Consider the following 20192-nt stretch of genomic DNA (forward strand, 5'->3'; position numbering starts at 1 on the left):
ACAGGGGAGACATTTCCTATCTGCAGACAGAGGGTGAGAGAGAATCCTAAGCAGGCTGCGCACTGTCAGCACAGAGCTGGATGAGGGGCTCAAACCCATGAACCATGAGATCATGACCTGAGCCAAACCCAAAAGTCAGATGCTTAACTGACTGAGCCACTCAGGAACCCCTCCACAGCTATTTCTTATTATCTCCAGAATTCTCATAGTTCCCAACCTCCCTTCCTCATGAATGATTATCTACTTCACTGAGAAAATAGAACACTGAAGAACCTCTCCCCCATCTTTCCACCACCCAATCTACTAGTGTCTAAAGCCATCTTCTCCTTGCTTCCATATAGGAAGTAAGGAATTTTCCTTTTTTTAAAAAAAATGTTTGTTTATTTTTGAATGAGAAAGAGAGAAGGGAGGGGGAAGAGAGACAGGGTGACAGAGGATCCAAAGTGGGCTCTCTGCTGTCAGCGCACTCAGGAATTGTGAGATTATGACCTAAACTGAAGTTGGATTGAGCCACCCAGGCACCCCAGGAATTGTTCTCCTTCTTATCAAAGGCTAATTCTATCACGTATATTCTGGATTCCATTCAACTCACTAAGTTGCTTTCATGATGACAGTTTCCCTACTATACAATAATTCTCCTTCTCCTTGGGATCATTACCACAGCAAACAAATATGCTCCAGAATCTCCTGACTTAAAGAAAAACCTTAACCTTACATCACCTTTCCAAGAGACCAACACGAAAGGCATATTAAATAATTATGCTTTTTATCTCTCATTCACTCTCTCAATCAGTCTAATCTGGTTTCTGATACCATCACTACACCAAAACAATCCTTGCTAAAATCACCAATGATGAATTCTCTTCTAGCAAGTTTAAAAAATTTTTCTTTCTTTGAAGATTTCTTTGTTACTCTCATCACACTGCTTTTCATTCAGAGTGTGCCCTGAAAAGTTGCCCAGAGGTCCCTTTAACTTTTGGTCTTAATCCCAGTATCCAACCTCCAGCCAGCTAAAACCTGGGTGACCTATTTGACACTTACAAAAAGGAACTTTTCTATCCTCTTATTATTATACTTCTCAGCAACATTTCAAAGTGCAGCATGCTTCCTTCTTCTCAAAATGGCTTTTTCTTTTGGTATGCTTCCAAGATCCCATTGTCCTGCACCTCTTCCTTCCTCAGTTTCCTTTGTTGGTTCTCTTGCTGTAGTCACTCTCCCAATGTCAGAGTTGCTCAGGACTTTGCCTTCTCTTCATGCCCTACACAACATGCTCTCCCTGTATTAATATCTTGATAATAATTACTTGATATGCCATTTCTTAACATGCCTAAAAACCGAACTCACCATCTTTAATCTTCTTACAACTGTTCCGCCCCCATTTCAATATGTTACCATTATATACTCAATTGCTCATGTCAAAAAATACAGAGTGGTGGTAAAAATGTTCTGAATTAGATAGTGGTAATGGCCGCATAACCCTGTGAATATAGTAAAAACCACTGAACTGTATACTTAACAAGGGTGAATTTTATCATATGTGAATGTCAATAAAGCTGTTTTAAAAAGTAACAAAATCAAGAATCACTTATCCATCAATTTCTCTACTCAATCCAATTTTTCAGTAGATTCTGCTTATTCTACCTTACCTCCCCAATATATCATAAATTCATTTTTCACCAACTGCTTTGCTACCAACTGGTTTATCGCCACTATGATCTTGGAAACATCATCTCTCACCTACTCTACTAGAGCATTACATTAGAACTTTACATTAGTATTCTTTTCTCCACTTCTCCCACCCCTAAGCTATTCTCCTTGGCTTAAATGTCACTATTTTGGACTACATCTCAAGATTCTGTCACTCTTTCATAGTACTGTATCTTCATACCACTTACCATAATTTTTAACCACAGACTCCACCCCCTTATTTATTTACTTAATGTCTGTCTTTTCCATTGGACTAATTCTTATTTCTTGATATAGTACTTAACACTCTACTTGGCAAATTAAGGCACCAAGTGTATGTTAAATAAAAAGACCAAGGAGCTCTTGAATTCTTTTTGAATGAACCAAACATTAAGTAGACCATTGTTTATTTAGCCATTCTCAAACTAATAAATATTCATTTAATTTTATTTTTTTTGTAATTGCAAACACTGCCCTTATAAATATATTTGAATACATATACAGGTATTTCTGTGGGACATATTCTAAAGTGACATTTATGAGTAAAAGGTTTTTTTTTAATTAAGAAATTTTTTGTCCTCTAAAAAATTGTCCTGATTTACACAACGAATGTGCCTATTAGTTTCTATTGTCTTCTGCCAATAGTTTTGAACTACATAAACTATTTTTTAATAGATTAAAATAGTTTAATATATTATTCTTTTTATTAAATTTTATTCTCTTCCTTTTTGTTAGCTAGTACTAAAACTGACGTTTTAAAAAACATAGTTTTTTATTTTCAGACACAATAAAGTACCAATTCACAGGCTTAAATATTCCGTGGCACAATATTTCTTAATTTTTCTCTTTAACAAAGCAAATTAAATGAAAGCTAAAAGAGGAGACCGATACATGTTTAAACAACCTTATAATAATATTTTGTCAGCTCCATTCACTTAAAAAATGTTTCAAGTCTTTTACTTACCATATGTATCATATGGATCCACGTTAGGGCTAGGCATATTCCACCACTGGATGGTTGCATCTATACCACCACTAAAACACTGTTCTCCATTAGAACTAATAGCTAGTGATAGAACAGGACCACTATTATAGGAAAAGAAGGAAAAAATTACTTATGAAGCCTAAGAAGAAACTCAAATCCATACTCCCCCAACCTCTAAATTTACATGATATCTAAAAACTGTTAAAAATAAACGTGTAAACTTGAATAGTACTGATTATATTCTCACTAATACAATTATTAATCAAAATATTACCCAACTAATATATTTTCTAATAAAAAGCAAACATTATGAGAAAATTACAAGGTTTGAAGATTGATAAAAAATAGTGAACAATAACTATGGCTGTTAATTTAAATACAAATTCAATAAAACTTACATGTGGGCCCTAAATGTGTAGATAGGCTCTACATCTAAAGAGGCACTCCTAAAAGAGGAGAACACAAGGGTGGGGGAGGAGAAGGTAATTAAATAACTTCAAATCACTGGCTGACATTCAGGAATCATTAGGTAAGATCAAATGAATGCATAAATAGGATGACAAAGAAGAATAATTGCTTATAATTATTAGCAAATTTGGAAGAAAAAAAAAAAAAGACAGGCTAATATGAAAATACTTGCTTTTTGGCAGGAACTGTTTTTTGCAAGTTCCAAAGTTTCAGAGTATGGTCCTCAGAGGCAGTAACCAGCACAGGTTCTACAGGATGAAAAGCTAATGCCCGTACTCCATCGAAATGGCTACGTAGTGTATACTTGGGATTCCATGTCTTTCGAAAGGCATCTTTATTGGCAGGCAACTACAAAGAAAGAGTCCAATATTAAGTGGTAAAAGTAGTAAATTCATAGGCATGTGGAGTTTCGTGTGTTTTGGCGTGTTTAAAATATACATATTAAACTGCTTTGATAAAATGTCCAGTGGAAATTTAATGTACCTTAAAAACTTGATAACCAATCTTTATCATTTAACAAATGATACTAAGAAGAATAACTTCAATTAGCTTTCAAATACCTATATCAAATGAAGAGTTTCTTAATCTGTTTTACCTAATCATCAGGCTAAACCCAAAGGTCCTATTAAATGTGAGATGAGAACAAAAAAATTACCATGCTGCAATGTTTTACATGGAAACAATAAAAATTATATAAATTACTACCAAAAATCCAAGAGAACAGTATTAATAATACAGTTGTCATTTGGAAAATTAGCATGTGAAAATTTTAAAGGCAGCAGATTAAGATACTTTCCAAAAGTCTGAACTAAAGACACTTAAAGAATATTGTCATCTTATCTTTATTATCATTGTTGATATTGGTACGAGGTTAATCATTTTACCTTCATTTCTCCATCTGTAAAGATAGGCTGTGAAACCACTTCTAAAGTAGTCAAAAGTTTACTAGAATTTAGTTGCTTATATACTTTGAAAATATAAATGAGAATAATAATCCAGCCCACCAAGGCTGATGTCTCTAAAAGCATGCTAATATAGGTAAAACATAAGTATAACATGTAGAAAAAAGGAGTTTGTTATAAAAGGGAAAAATTTAATTTGCTGAAAAACTGCAAATTCATTCATACAAAATCTAAACAAGTATAGTTAACTCTCAATTGAGTGTTTATTGTCTATAAAAAATTTAGTTCAAGACTAGTTTCACCTCTAAACACTATCCTTCCCATCCAATCTCCATCCTTTCCCCATCCCTCAAATGAAGGACTAAGTAAGTGTTCAGGAAATGGCAAGCTAACTTTAACATTATCCTTAAAAAAATAAAAGTTTAAAAATAAAACATAATTTTTAAGAAGTATCCTGAAGGCAAGTGATTCAGGTTACCTATTTTTCTCTTGTTAACATCATAATATGGCTTAATTTGAGTAGATAATTGAGAGTTGACTACTCAAGATAGATACTTATCAACCAATATTATAAGGTAATCAATCACCCCAAACTTCTAGCTAATCCACCACAATACCTAAGAAAAATTTAAACACCACAAGGCAAGTAGTTACAAAAGAAAAACTACGTCACTTCAAATCAACATACTGACACACTTAAACTTATCTTTTCCATGCACCTTGACATTAATTCTGTTTTATAAGTGTTTCCAAAAAAAATAAGGAGCCTTCTATTAAATCATTAAAAAATTAAAAATAAAACTGCACTTACATCATAACTATAGTCTGCATCATTTGTTACCGTCAAGTCTGCAAGGTCTCCAAGGCCCAGTACACTTAACAAAACATCATCAGAACCCATAATAAATGACTTGCCTCCTCCAGATGGAAACGTTATTGGTTCAGCTATAAAGAACAAAACCGCTTCTTAAATGCTGAAAAATCATACAGTACAAGACAATATTGTGGGGGAAATGTAAGCACTTAACAGTTACAATATTAATATAATTAATTTTTATTTTCCCACTTCCCTCCTATTTCTTCCACTCAAAAAATCCTATTACTGAGTAGTAATAAACAAATGTTTATTTGCATATTTATAAACTGCAACATAATCTTCCACAAATCAAATATGCACTAGATATATTATTCCAGGACGGGACGTGGGGGCACAAAGGCTTTGTCTATTTAAATCACTTTTCACTTTTGTACAATTATAACTATACTATTTTTTAAATGTTACAGCTTGTTAAGTCCTTTTGCTTTGGATCATATTTGCTTAGAAGTGCTAGGTATTCTAGTCCCTGATAAAAATTAATGTAAGCATTCAAATGTAAATGGTTTCTAGTCTGCAATCGAGTTTGTAAGTTTATCGAAATGAAGCCTTACATTGCTCAGATTACTCCAGGAACAGCAATGTTCTAGGAAAAGGGCAGTTCTACAACCAACAATGTCAGCTTCCTTTCCATAAAAGGTTAATCCATGTGATGTTCAGAATGCCTTCCAGTTTTCAAGCTTTGACTATAATTTTTTATTTTAACTTTCCTTTTATTTACCATACTTCTAAAAACAACTACTCTATATTAACTATAGAACTTTAAATTTGTTACTTTGATCAATTAAAATCAAACTGCCATAATCAGAATAACTATACTATTTTATAAATATTTTGCTCCAACAGTTACAGTATAAGCAATAATTCTCATTATTTCATACATGCTTTGAAAGCAAAATTTTAATCTGAAAATGCAAGAGGAGGAAAAGTACATGTCATTGTAATACAAAACAACTCAACATATCAAAACACATTTAAAATTCATGATAAAATTCAAAAGAGAAACATCATATAAAAACTCAAGCTAATTATTAATTCTGAAAAGTTCCTATGAAAAATGATGATATCAACTTAATACACTACAAGCATCACAGGTGTAATGAAATTTGTCGGTCATCACCAATACTACAGAAAATAATTGTAAGATACAAGTCAACTTCTCCTAAATATACACTACTGCAAAAATAAAATTCATCTCTATTTAGAATGTCTTATTTTAGTATTTCTCAAATCAAGCTAAAATATCAAAGTAAACTATACAGTTTGACTCAAATAGGGTCCTAAATGATGACAATACTAAAATGAAGCTGTGAGTGAGCAACCAATCTAGAGTGAATCTGACAGAAAATATACACAGGTATGCTAGTAGTATTTAATCTTGCAATGATTATGCTTATTGATTATAGTACTGATCCTTCCTACCAATACCTAGTATGCAATTATTGATAATATCAGAAGCTGCAATGAACTATAAAATAAATTATGTTTTCATTAGACAATATTTTCTCAAAGCATGTTTAGCCTGTTTAAGGGCATATTTTTCTTTTAATCTCATAATTTGTTTGTAAGACAAGTTAGAACAAAATGCCACAATTCCTCCCACTCACAATTACACACTCATTAACACAAATCTTGAATAAAAGCCCAATCATTTTTAACATAGTAACAAATTATTTTGCATTATTACATATAGTCTTTTTGCAGAGACATTGCTGATTAGCTTTTGACAAATTTAGGGGCATGTAAAAGGAAGTGCCTGGGCAGTATTAACTACTTTTAACCATTTCTAATTAAACACATTACTACATTTCTCCATCTCTCTCTATATACATATATTTACTTACATACAGCAAGCTATATTGTTCATTCAGCATTACATATGTATCTATCTAAAAGAAGTACTAAAAAAAATTTTTTTTAATGTTTATTTTTGAGAAAGACAGAGCGTGAGTAGGGAGGGACAAAGAGAGAGGGAGACACAAAATCTGAAGCAGGTTCCAGGCTCCAAGCTGTCAGCACAGAGCCCGATGCAGGGCTTGAACCCATGAACTGCGAGATCATGACCTGAGCTAAAGATGGACATTTAACCACCTGAGCTCCCCAGGTGCCCCTGAAAGAATTATTTTAAGCTGTATTACTACTTTCCATAACGACCCATCACTGGGGCATACAGTAATCACAGTAAATACTCAGATAACCTAAGAGATTTCATCAAGCAACTTAAGAATACTAGTATTATTTATTATTGCATTTCCTTTTTTTGAAATCTTAAGGTCTACACAATGGGATCTTACAAAAAGGTTCTTTTCATACTTCTAGAACTAATTCTCCTTTGTATGGACACAACGGACCAAGGAAACCAGTAGCTCATATATCAAAAAAAACTCTTCCTTTCTTCAGTTTTATCAAACCTAAAGATCACAGCCCAATAATTGATCCCATTTACGTCAGTGGTGTCACTGTATATTTTAAATCTTTATTTAGAACGATCACTATTAAGTCATTCGGTTAAGCATCTGACTTCAGCTCAGGTCATGATCTCAGAGTTCGTCAGGTCTAGCTCCACATCAGGCTCTCTGCTGTCAGAGCAGAGCCCACTTCAGATTCTGTCCCCCTCTCTCTTTGCCCCTCCCCAAACTGCTTGCTCTCTAAAATAAAATAAGCATTTAAAAATAAAGGGGCAGGGCACCTGGTGGCTTAGTCAGTTAAGCGTCCAACTTCAACTCAGGTCATGATCTCCAAGTTCACAAGTTCGAGCCCCACACCAGGCTCTGTGCTGACAGCTCAGAGCCTGTAGCCTGCTTCTGATTCTATGTCTCCCTCTCTCTCTCTGCCCTTCTCCTGCTCATGCTGTCTCTGTCTCAAAAATAAATAAAAACGTTAAAAAATAAAAATAAAATAGAAATAAAAATAAAGGGGCGCCTGGGTGGCTTAGCTGGTTAGCATCCAAATCTCGATTTTGGCCAGGTCATGATCTCATGGTTTGTGGGACTGAGCCCTGCAGCAGGCTCTGTGCTGACAGTGAGGAGCCTGCTTGGGATTCTCTCTCTCCTCTCTCTCTCTGCCCCTACACTCGCTTGGGTGCCTACCCACCCACTCGCTCACGTTCTTTCTCTCAAAATAATAAATACACTTTAAAATACCAAAAAGCCTGAAAATCTACCAATGACTGGTTACGTTTTGTTTTTTTTTTTTTTAATGGTCTGGCTGAAAACATTCTGTCTTTATAAATATTTGCAATATGACATGGAATTCAACAGGAAAGCATCAAGTTGGAGACTGCCACTGAAACAAGAGGTTATGAACTCTAATGGTCACGTCTTAGCTCTAAGTCCAAGGTGATTTGCAACTTTTTTAAATAACAAACTCTAAAAATTTACCCTTTAAAATGTGTAATTAGGTTTGTGCTTACTGGCCCCCTCCTCCTCCTACCAATAAGAAAGAGTCAGATTACTGACCTAAATTTTTCCTTTAAAAAGGACACATATACAGGGGTGCCTGGGTGGCTCAGTAGGTTGTGTCCGACTCTTGGTTCCAGCTCAGGTCCTATCTCATGGTTTCGTGAGTTCAAGCCCCGCATCAGGCTCTCTGCTGTCAGTGCAGAGCCACTTTGGATCCTCTGTCTCCCTCTCTCTCTCTGCCCCTACCCTGCTCTAGCACATGCTATTTCTCTCAAAAATAAACAAACATAAAAAAAGAAAAGAAAACACCTCTTAAAGTAAAACAGGAAAATAGAGATCTGGAAAAATCTGGATCTGGAAAAATCAATACACTGCTATTTTTCATGCTTTAATGTATTTTGTTTTGGTTTTATTATTTTAGAGATTTTCTTTATTCTACCTTAAATTTTCTTACAGTTTATGATGAATGGTAAATATTACATGCAGAGATGACTATAAGGAAAAATGCAAAATTATTTAACTGTATGAAAAATGTGCTACTCGAGAAGTCTTAAAAAAAAAAAAAAAGAGGTATTCAAAAACATTTAACTGGGGCATCAAACTCCCTTATACAGCAAAAGCAGAAACAACAATGAAATGCAGTCTATAGGCCAAATTATCAGATACTGAATTATCCTATATCACAATAAACCTTTGGCAAGAATTCAGTCTCATTACTTAGAATTATAACTACCTAGACCTAGATTTCTAAGTGATTCAAATACATCTATAGATTTTCTGCTATAATCAATTTTGGTAAAAATGCCTTAAGCAGTACTTTCATTTCCTACACATTTCTAGCTTAGGCACATTTTAGAAAATTCATTACTAGGTAAGAATATCTTTGGTACCAAGTTAAACAATAATGCTGTTACCTTTTTCTAGAATAATTAAATTGGCCGTTTGTTCCATATATTTTTAGAAATTATATATATAAAGTTCCCAGTAAATGTTTGGCATTTAGTTGTCTCCTAAAAAAGCAGTAGTTACATTATCAGTAGCTAAATTCAAGCAAAATGACAAAATGACTAGTTTTTTTCCCAATATGTACTATTTAAACTCCTTTTTTAAACTACTGTGTTCGTGCTATTAGATCTGTAAGCTAAAGTTAGATTTCAGGAAAGTACTCTGAATTGACCAGCAGAAACAACTCCATCTAACATTAAAAACAAAAATAAAATATGCAGACATAAAAGCCAAAAATTCCAAAACCCCTAAGACAATTATACCAAGAGCTTGCCCAACACCTTCTATGAAGATTATATAAGCTGATCTTCAGCATTTTAAAACAGCAGCAAATTTCACAATATTAAGTAGATGTGATTTTGGAATTAATGTCTTTTGTAATTTAAATAAACCTGGTAGCTAAATTTTGTACCTTCCTTTGCTCTTACAACTTCATGATCAGTCATTCTAATAGAGGCTGAACTAGACTGACTAATCATTCGTGAAGGGATAAGGGGCAGCTTATCTCCCAGATCAGCTATCTTGTGATAGAGTTTTGTCCTGCTGACCCTATAAATTAATGTCAGCAGTATAGGTTCATTTATTGGCTACTGCCTGACTTGCTAGCAGCCTTTAAAACTAATTTACTAACAAAACAGGCTTTTTGAAAGAAGTTCTAGTTATAAAAATCTCAAATAATTAAATGTCTTCAATTTTCCAAGCCATCCCTCCAGAAATATTAAGAAGATTTAAATACTTAATACATTCACAATTTCTGTAGAGAAACAGATATTCACTATGTTTTATATCTAAGTATAAAACTGAGTATTCGGTCACTCAACCAAAGTTCTGTAAGCTCAAAGACACAGAAGGTACTCTTAAAACAAAAGGAAATTTTGGTATTTAAGATTAAAGTTTAACAAATCACAGAATAAAACATGACTGTTTTCCAATTTAACTATCTTAAAAAGTTAACCAAGAAATAAGTACACATGATTTTTATAAGAGTGCTACAATTAACTTTCCCTGGTGTTTATGTGAATATTTTCCTACCATATTTACACAAATGTGTCATTAACAAATTAACCACAATTTTTCTCAAAAATTTGCTTCATTTTCCCAAATTTGCAAAGCCTAATTTATCCATGAGCTGAGATTCTCAGTATGAAAAGTCAACACTGTCATAGGCTGTAAATTTAAGGGGAGAATTTCAGCTGTAGCCTGGAAAATTCAGGCCAAAATATATAAAACTCAAAAGCATCTGCAGTACTGTGGGATCTTTTTAATTCTGAACTTCAGAAATGACAGAACTGTTTCTCATAATTTTGAAAGAAAATAGCTTCAAGAATGTCAGAAAAAAATAATTTGGAAAAACAAAAGAAAATATTATAAGTTAATATCAAGTAAAACAACTAAAACAGGCAAACCCAAGGTCACACATCATGACCCTGTATTTACATTAATGGACTGGACAGCTGTATAATTATTAAATTTCACTATGGGTATTAAAATACTAGTAACTCTAAGGGCACCTGGGCGGCTCAGTCAGTTAAGGCTCTGACTTTGGCTCAGGTCATGATCTCATAGTTGCTAAGTTCGAGCCCCAAGTCAGGCTCTGTGCTGACAGCTCAGAGCCTGGAGCTTGCTTAAGATTCTGTGTCTCCCCCTCTCTCTGCCCCTGCCCTGCTCATTTTCTCTCTCATCTCTGTCACACTCTCTCTCAAAAATGAATAAACATTTAAAAAAAATTTTTAAAAAGAGTATCAGTAACTCTACAGGAATTATCATTCATCTGTGTATCCCTCCCTAACAGAATGCTACGCAGTGAGGTATTAACACTTAATGTAAATTGGTGAAATCTTACACATTTATTGGCTTAACAGTAATCCCTAACTTCTTAAAAAGTATCTCTACTCCTGGATGGAGGTATGCAATATGTCAAATAGTCTCAATTTTCTAAGATAATTACCATGGAGATTTAGATGAGGATTTTCTCTGTGACACTGAAGTGAGTGCAAATTCTCTAATAAATGAAAAACTGCCAACTGGATGTCTAACCATCAATTAAATTCAACATGAAAAAAAAAAAAAATGTTATCCAGGGGCACCTGGGTGGCTCAGTCAGTTGAGCGTCTGACTCTTGATTTCGGCTAGGGTCCTGATCCCAGGGTTGTGGGATCAAGCCCCAGGGCTCCATGCCCAGGGCATGCATGGAGACTGCTTGGGATTGTCTCATTTTCCCTCTGCCCCTCCCCACACACTCTGTAATGTGAAAAACACAACAAACAAAAAAAGATTTAATAAAAAAAAGGTTTAATAATTAAAAAAAAAGTTAGTTATCCTTACTCACAAAATAGCTCTCCTTTGTAACTTTCCCATTTATGGGTGTCGCCACCATTGGTCTGGTTTCTTTTCTAAACTTCTACACTACATTTTAACAATTCTTCTTCAACTTTTAAAATGGGGTGGGGGTGCTGTTTTTAAAAAGAATTCTCCTTTATTATTCTTCAGATTAATCTCCTCTTTCTGTTGACTTTATTCTAATAAAAGCTTTCACTCTTATCAATTACTGCCATAGATTTCCTAGTTTTCCTACCTCCCAGCTCCATTTATCTTTAATCAAATTTGCATACCATAGCCAAATGAATTTTCTAAAATTATCACAATTATCACCCTTTACTCAGAAACCACAAGTGGCACTTCAACATTCTTTGGATCAAAGCTAACTGAAATCTTGTCCTTCATCTTGCATGTGCTTCATGATCTGTTCCTATTTTTCCTATCCAATCTTATTTATCTTTTAATGCTCCATGACAACAATCTCCCTGATTTTCAAGTCAAAGCAGTTTCCCTATGTATCAATATTCACTAAAGTTTATTTCTTCCATATTTTGTCCTCAGCTATTCTTCAGGAAAGTGTAAACACTTCCTAGACACACACACACACACACACACACACACACACACAAAGTTCTATCCTCTAACATGCACTTCAACCTATCACAATTCTACCCATTCTTTCAAACCAGTTCCATCTCCTCTATGAAGCCTTTGCTGACCTTTCCCTGCTCATTCTTATTATACTTGTATGTACCATAACATTTGACTTTATTAGATATTACCTTACAGATAATTTCATGAAAGGTAACGTCAAAAACAATAAAGATGAGAAAGGATTTTATTACAGATGTGAAGTCATAATCTTCCTGAATACACAGACTGAAAAATGTGGAAGGAAAGGAAATTAGGAGATAACATGAAAGTTATTATTTAAACTGAAGAACCCAAATTACGTAATAACTTTCTTTTTTTTTTTTTTTTTTTTTTTTACTACAAACATTAGTCTTTTTGTGGCATAGTGCCAAGTTCAGGAGAAGATGTAAGAACACTGCTTTAATTCTAGTTTCTCAAAAATTGCTATAAGATCAAAGCAGATTTCATAACCAGATATAAGTCTTATTTAGTCCCTAGTTTGTAGAATACACCTCAAATACAAATTTAATGTGTCTTCATTCTCTTTCTAAATCTATCCGAGATCCTAAATATAATAAATGCAACAAAATACAATTTCAAGTAAAAAATCTGAGTCTAATTAGCAGTATTGAGAACACTGTAAAGGTATTAGTATAACAATACTATACACATTATAAAAACATTCAAGGGCCTAATTGAAAACTCATTAAGCATTTATTAAATAAAATCTGATTCTTAATTACTATTGGACTCCACAGAAGGAAAAATAACTTTACAACATGGAAAACATTTTTTTACTATGAATTATAAAACAACCCACCTACCTCCTAAACCATGGCCATCAAATCTATACAAATCACAATCCTCTAAACAGATTACAGGACAATGAAACACATACTAATCATGCCACATGTAAGCCAAACTATGGACTGATGACTGCTGTGTTAGTGTTTTTAAACCTATACATATTCTCAATCACACATATTCAGGACGTGTGAAATTTACCTTTCTATAGATTGTATTATTCTAAATAAAACAGTACTTTTTTTTTTTTAACTGAATCTAACATTTTCCTTTTCTCAAAAGCACCCTGTGTTTATCAAAACTTATATTCTGAAGTGAAAGCAACCGTTAGTAGGCAATCTGGAAAAGTTAAGTTTATTTTAAAATAAGGATTTAGCTGGGGCACCTGGGTGGCTCAGTCAGTTAAGCATCTGACTTCGACTCAGGTCATGATCTCAAGGTTTGTGAGTTCAAGCCCCAGGCTGGGCTCTGTGCTGACAGCTCAGGGCCTGGAGCCTGCTTCAGATTCTGTGTCTCCCTCTTTCTCTACCCCTCCCCCACTGACTCTCGCGTGCTCTCTCTCTTTAATAAATAAATAAAATTTTTAAATAAGGATTTATATCATGTTTACTAGATCTGTTTTACTTTCTATTATTCTAGCTAGAATAAAGTTTTCACATGATAAAATATCATCTTAAAAAAATAACATCACAATTATAAGGAAAATCAACTAGTTTAGCCACAAAGGGATTCTGTAGTTTTAAAAAGAGTACTGCTCTAAAGAGTATCAATCTGATACTTTCTGACCCTTGTCAAAATGAATTAGTTAAGGTATTTTCTCAGGGTTGGGGGGGGGGGGGACGACAAAAAACAAAGAAATCTGAGTTGATGAAGTGAATGGTTGGTTTTAAAGATGTGAAATTAAAGCAGGAAATATAAAACCAACCACACCCTTTTGCTATGAAACAACTGCTTTTTGTCTCTGATTTGATGCAAAAGAGAATACTGAACTGTTTTATGAGCTCTTCAAATTTATACTATACTTCTAGACAGAAGCAGCTTAAATATCAAAGATATTTCATAGTGTGTGCCAAGTTGTTTTGAAACACTTACAAAATGTTATTGTTGCAAATGAATAATTTCTCCTTAAATGATAAAATGTTCAAAATACAGATATTTGGACAAAATTCAGACTTGACAAAATTATTACATTTTCTGGTGATGGTTTGTCATCTTGGATCTGGAAGAACAAGTGACAAACACTCATAGGAAATGTAAAAAAAATGAAAATGAGAAAACAATCCAGGGACACTCACTTATAATTTATATTTTAAAAATACTGAAGGGGCGCCTGGGTGGCTCAGTCGGTTAAGCGGCCGACTTCGGCTCAGGTCACAATCTCGCGGTCTGTGAGTTCGAGCCCCGTGTCGGGCTCTGTGCTGACAGCTCAGAGCCTGGAGCCTGTTTCAGATTCTGTGTCTCCCTCTCTCTGACCCTCCCCCGTTCATGCTTTGTCTCTCTCCGTCTCAAAAATAAACGTTAAAAAAAAAAAATTAAAAAAAATAAATAAATAAAAATAAAAATACTGAAAAAAATAAAGACTTCCCTTTTCCAATGTACTGACAATCAAATCAAAAGATGTACAGAAATTCAATTAACACTAGGAAAGAAGGGGAATGAAAATCATATTCTATACACTGAAAAGACCGGAAAGTTGGAACAAATGACACTCATTAGGAAAACTAAGTTCATTCACTAAGAACCAGAACTGTAAACATATGTATTCTCAGAATGTGAATCTTTGAAATGGGAAAAGCCTATAAATCGCTTGAAGAAAAGATACGAAATAATCTAATTTTAATAAGCTTCAATTTTAAAGGTCTTAAATAGCACAGGAGTAACAAAAGGGCATAGAACAAAAGCATCTATCAAAAGAAAATACACCATAATCCACAATTTAAACTTTCCACGTTGAAAAAGACAAAAATCGAAGGAAATCTTAAAAGATTTTTAACTCCTCCCTCATATTGTAAATAAAGGTTTCAGATGCTTCACACTTTTTTTAATTTTTATTTTTTAGTGTTTATTCATTTTTAACTAGGTAATAAGCAGGGGAAGAGCAGAGAGAGAGAGAGAGAGAGAGAGAGAGAGAGAGAGATACAGAATCCAAAGCAGGCTTCAGGCTATGAGCTGTCAGCACAGAGCCTGATGCAGAGCTTGAACCCACTAACCGTGAGATCATGACCTGAGCTAAAGTCAGATGCTTAACCGACTGAGCCACCCAGGTGCCCCTCAGATGCTTCACACTTAATCTAGATGCTACACTCTGATTTTTGTTACTTACACATTCTTACTGAGGTATGAAATACAGTAAAATGGAGACCATCAAAAATTTTTCTAGAAAAATCATACCAGACCAAAATATTAACACAATTAATTTAGATCCTTCCCCTTGACTCCCTTTGCCAATTATAGAACACTTAAGAAATTATTAAAGAATAAAAGAAAACTGAGTTGTAGGGCAGATAACAGTACTACATCAATTAATTTCCTGATTTTCATCACTGCACTGTGGTCACTTAGGTAATGTTTCTGTGGTCAGGTAACATATGTTAAAGCATTTAAGGAACAGCACGGTTACAACCTGTTTTCTGAACTGTTCATAATAATAAATGCATGTATTTATAGAGAGGAAAGAATAAAGCAATGTGGTAAAATATTGACATGTGGGGAACCTGGGTGAAAATTACATGGAATTCTTTGCACTTTTCTTGCAATAGCACTTTCCCTTAAGTATTAAATTATGTCAAAATAAAAAGTTAAAAAGAAAAGGAAGCTTAACACTTAGGAAGTCAGAGAGCAAAATAACTGCATCAAGTCTCTTTAGTTTCATGATCTTTGCTTTTAGAAGTATTAACAGATAGGGGCGCCTGGGTGGCTCAGTCGGTTGAACATCCAACTTCAGCTCAGGTCATGATCACACTGTCCGTGAGTTTGAGCCCCCGTCAGGCTCTGTACTGACAGCTCAGAGCCTAGAGCCTGGAGCCTGTTTCAGATTCTTTGTCTCCCTCTCTGCCCCTCCCCATTCATGCTCTCTCTCTCTCTCAAAAATAAATAAACATTAAAAAAAATTTTTTTATTAAAAAAAAGTATTAACAGATAAAGTGTATCTCCTAAGTATATCTCACTTAGCATGACATGAAATTAATACTGAATTATATCTACAATCTAAGGCAAAACTGTCACTTTTAAGTCATTTTCTTTTGCCTCAGGTGGAAAGAAAAGGGTAGAGTGGAGTAGACAAGTTAGAAGACACGCATTCGTTTCTTAGCTTTGGATTTTAGAATTCTTTCCAATTAAGAGTCAAATCATGGTTGAATCTTTTTACAAAGTTAAAAAGTTGATACGCTCACCTTTTTTTTTTTTCATTAAAAAAATGCATTTAGGTTGGATTACATCTGCTGAATGTATGTGCTAAAATTAGCAAATAATTTTCTTCCCTCTAAAAATCTGTAGAAACGTAGTGCTATGGTCCAGTGGGTCTAATTCACTCACATTTTGGGATAAAGGAAATAAAGAAGTCAAAAGATTTCAGTTTATGAATTATTCTACCTTTTACAAAGCTATATCTGATAAAATAGCAGAATAAAATCCAACAAAGATAGCTAAAAATAAGAAAATTCATGAATTATCCTTTGCACATAAAATTAATCTTTGTATTCATATGATGATCTACCTAGATTAAGACATTAGAAGTTATGATACATCAATTTAAAAAGTAGGGGAGCCTAGTTGGTTAAGTGTCTGACTTTGGCTCAGGTAATGATCTTACAGTTCCTGAGTTCGAGCCCCGCACTGGTCTCTGTGCTGACAACTCAGAGCCTGGAGTCTGCTTCAGATTCTGTGTCTCCCTCCCTCTCTTCCCCTACCCAGCTCACACTGTCTCTCTCTTTCAAAAATCAATAAACATTAAAAAAATAAATAAAAAGGAGGTTTTTTTTCCCCCATTAAGTTTTATCTTCATATCAGGGATTCAGAGCCAATATGCTCACATTGAACTCTACATTCAAGAACAAAAAGATTTAATTTAAATTCACAGAAAAGTGCAAAAACAAACACATTATCTCCTAATTCATTACTAAGACATTTTGCTGGAAACCTCACCTTTATATCTTTCTCTTTATATAGGTAACTTGACATTTATAAAAACATTAAAAATGAGAAATAATCTGAAGGTCTAACTAATGGATGCCAGGTTAAATCTACAAAATACAATACTATGGAACCACTAAAATTGTATTTCATTCACAGGACTGTGAAGCATTAAGAAAAAATGACTTAAAAACAATTTAATGATATTCTTGTTGAAAAATGAAAAAAAAAGATACTTAGAAAAACATGGAAAGATAGATTGCTAAATATTAATCTCTAGGTAATAAGTCTGCGGGTGTTTTTCATTTTTTCTTTTTATTTCTATATATTATACTTCTTATACTGTCTGAATAACAATCATGTGTTATTTTTATGGTTATATAAACAAAGTTCCTTTTTTGAAAAAAACAACATAAAATCAAAATTAAAAGGACCTGGCTAAATAATACAGCACATATCTAGATAATGAAACAGTATTGAGACATGAGAGCCTCAGGCATGATGGCTCTGTGGGCCCCAGCTCCTGATTTAATCACAGCAACCCCCTTTTGTCTACTTCACATAGTTCTCCAATCTTATATTTGACAACAGGGTACTTTTTTTTGGTTAAAAAACAAATGAAAACATGTTATACAGCGGGAACATTTACTGACATGAAATGATGTCTTCTATGAAGTGTCAACTACATAGACAAATAACAAAACTGTTCATAATATATCCTAGTTTTAAAAGTTAATTAAATTAAAATTTTATGGGGGTTTTGAATTTTAGTTTCAGTTCATTTGTTTCTAATACTTCTTAAATAAGTAAACATATTTTAAAAACATAAAACCATTTTTTAGAAACAGTTAAAGCCTACAACTAAAAGAGACCTTAAATTAACTTCTATCTTCTTTCTAAACCTGAAAAAGGTATAGATCTAATGACAGCAGGGAAAAAAAGTGTATTTATTTTAAATTAAAGCAACATTATCTAACATTTTGGAAAGAAACCTTCAGCAGATGAGTCAGTTCATGAAAAACATACATTATAAATAAGTAATCTAATATTAAACTACTTCATTTCATTAAAAAAAAGACCTAAATCCCAAAATTCTAATGTCATGGTGTCTGTATTACAATAGTCGTCATGTGAAAAGTATTTCATACTACACATGCTTAAATTATATAGGCAAGTGATGTTAGAGCTGAACACAGCCCCTACCCAGCACTAAATTATTTAAATACAAAAAGCAGTTCACTGAATAATCTGAAACTTCTTATAGAACAGTTTTCATTCACATGCATAACAAATTAGCATAATGTTATAAAAGAAAATTGTGTAACAGATAAAGTCCCCAAAACACATTTATTAGCTTCCACAATAAATTAAACCATTTAAAAGAGTTTTACTGAAAAAAACTTATACCCATTTCCACTACACTCGCTATTTTATAAACTAATCTATCTGTTCCACAGAAAGGAATATGACAGAATGCCTATATGGTTTTAGTCTTTGCTATTCACTTTGTCCTTGACATAGTCAAAAAAGTTTCCCCAAAATAAGTTTCAAGTGTCTTCATTTAATACTCAAAGGTCTGAAGATGTCGTTCATGTGGCTGTTCTTAAAGTTTGATTCACAAAATGGAAATGAATGATTTCTTTGAGAGGTGCTGTAGCTAAATTTATACTTTTATAGTACAGTGGTTGGACACAATACAGTGAAAAATACTATGAGGTACCAAATGTTCCTCACTCACTGACCAAACAAACCTTTCTTGTGGCCTTCTGCTACAGAAGTCAAGAAAATATTACCTGAGAGATTTTTCTGCTGCGTCCTGGTTTGCTGTTGGATTAAGGCCAGAAAGCAGTAACAATGGAAAGGTCTTTTGAATTTACTAAATTTAAGGATTCCCAAACTAAAAGATGTAACCTAGATACGAGCTGATTACAGCTGTAACATCCTACTTAAAAAAATAAGGAAATTTATACTTTCTCCCTTCTGAACAAATTTTTATTACTTTTAATTCCAAGGCCAATACTCCTTACAACTTGGTAAACTTTTTAAAGCTTAAAAAAACAAAAACAAAAAACCCTTCCTTGAAATCTTTCCTTCATCCTCAATAACATATTTGAAATGATTTTGCATTTAATAACACATCCTAAATTATATTCAAATAAATTTTAATTATACAACAAAATTTAAAGTTAGTTGCCCAGTACACAAAAACAAAAAAAACACAGAGTTGAAGAATTTTTTTTTCTCAAAGATTGGTATACAAAAATTATAATAGAATCTGCACTTACTCTTCACCCCTTTCTTCCCCTTTCGTTCCTTCTTGTACTGTTCCTTCAGTTTACTTATTAGCCCCTGGTCTACATCCCAAACCTCAGTAGGTGGGGAGAGGTCATCTTTATCTACATGCAGCATATTATTAAAAGAAAAAAAATCAGCAGTTGGCAATGCAAGCTGTTGGCAGTTAACTGTTATAGCTTTACATAATCATAATAAAAATGTACTAACAGCATATACCCAAAATACTTTAAAGGTGCAGTTTCAGTTTTGGTATTCACAGCTCAAACTCTAAAAGCCCATCTCACAAGTTTCTATACAGTTAATACTAACAGTTAAATGGTGCTTCATTTCTATGAATCACAAATTTGAAGGTTATTATTCTTTCAATGACTAATATTCAACGGACTTATATTAGAAAACTAACATTATACAAAATAGATCACTGCATCTTTATAAAAATGTTAATAAAAATTATTCAGCCAGCATCATAAAAGCAAATGAATGAATTACATGCGAACTATTCATAAGAGTGCAAGCTGGAAAGGTCAGTGCCATTTTATTGATGAAAATACTCATGCACCTTCTGTCACACTGATTCTGCATGCACGGGATAACTATACTAATGGAGAGGCATTCTAGTCCAATATAATACATACATATAGTTCCAAAATACAATGTCTCAAATAATACATACAAAGCATTCAGAGAAG

At 33.5% G+C, this 20192-nt stretch overlaps 1 protein-coding gene across 7 annotated transcripts in view; it reads right to left on the reverse strand.

The window, feature by feature from the left end:
* The window catches only part of STRN3 (striatin 3), a 106004-nt gene that overhangs the window by 16227 nt on the left and 69585 nt on the right, over nucleotides 1-20192 (reverse strand). For 5 of the 7 annotated variants that reach the window (XM_042942916.1, XM_042942915.1, XM_042942918.1 and 2 more), the window contains exons 8-12: nucleotides 19494-19604; nucleotides 4853-4986; nucleotides 3312-3487; nucleotides 3070-3117; nucleotides 2651-2772 (exon numbers count right to left, since the gene is read on the reverse strand). In XM_042942916.1, the coding sequence (XP_042798850.1) occupies nucleotides 2651-2772; nucleotides 3070-3117; nucleotides 3312-3487; nucleotides 4853-4986; nucleotides 19494-19604 (591 nt within the window). Of the gene's footprint in view, nucleotides 1-2650; nucleotides 2773-3069; nucleotides 3118-3311; nucleotides 3488-4852; nucleotides 4987-9733; nucleotides 9871-19489; nucleotides 19605-20192 lie in introns of all 7 variants that reach the window. The other 2 variants (XM_042942922.1, XM_042942917.1) reach the window with 2 other exon arrangements.

The sequence above is a fragment of the Panthera leo genome, chromosome B3 (genome assembly GCF_018350215.1).
Source record: "Panthera leo isolate Ple1 chromosome B3, P.leo_Ple1_pat1.1, whole genome shotgun sequence".
Classification (NCBI taxonomy): domain Eukaryota; kingdom Metazoa; phylum Chordata; class Mammalia; order Carnivora; family Felidae; genus Panthera; species Panthera leo.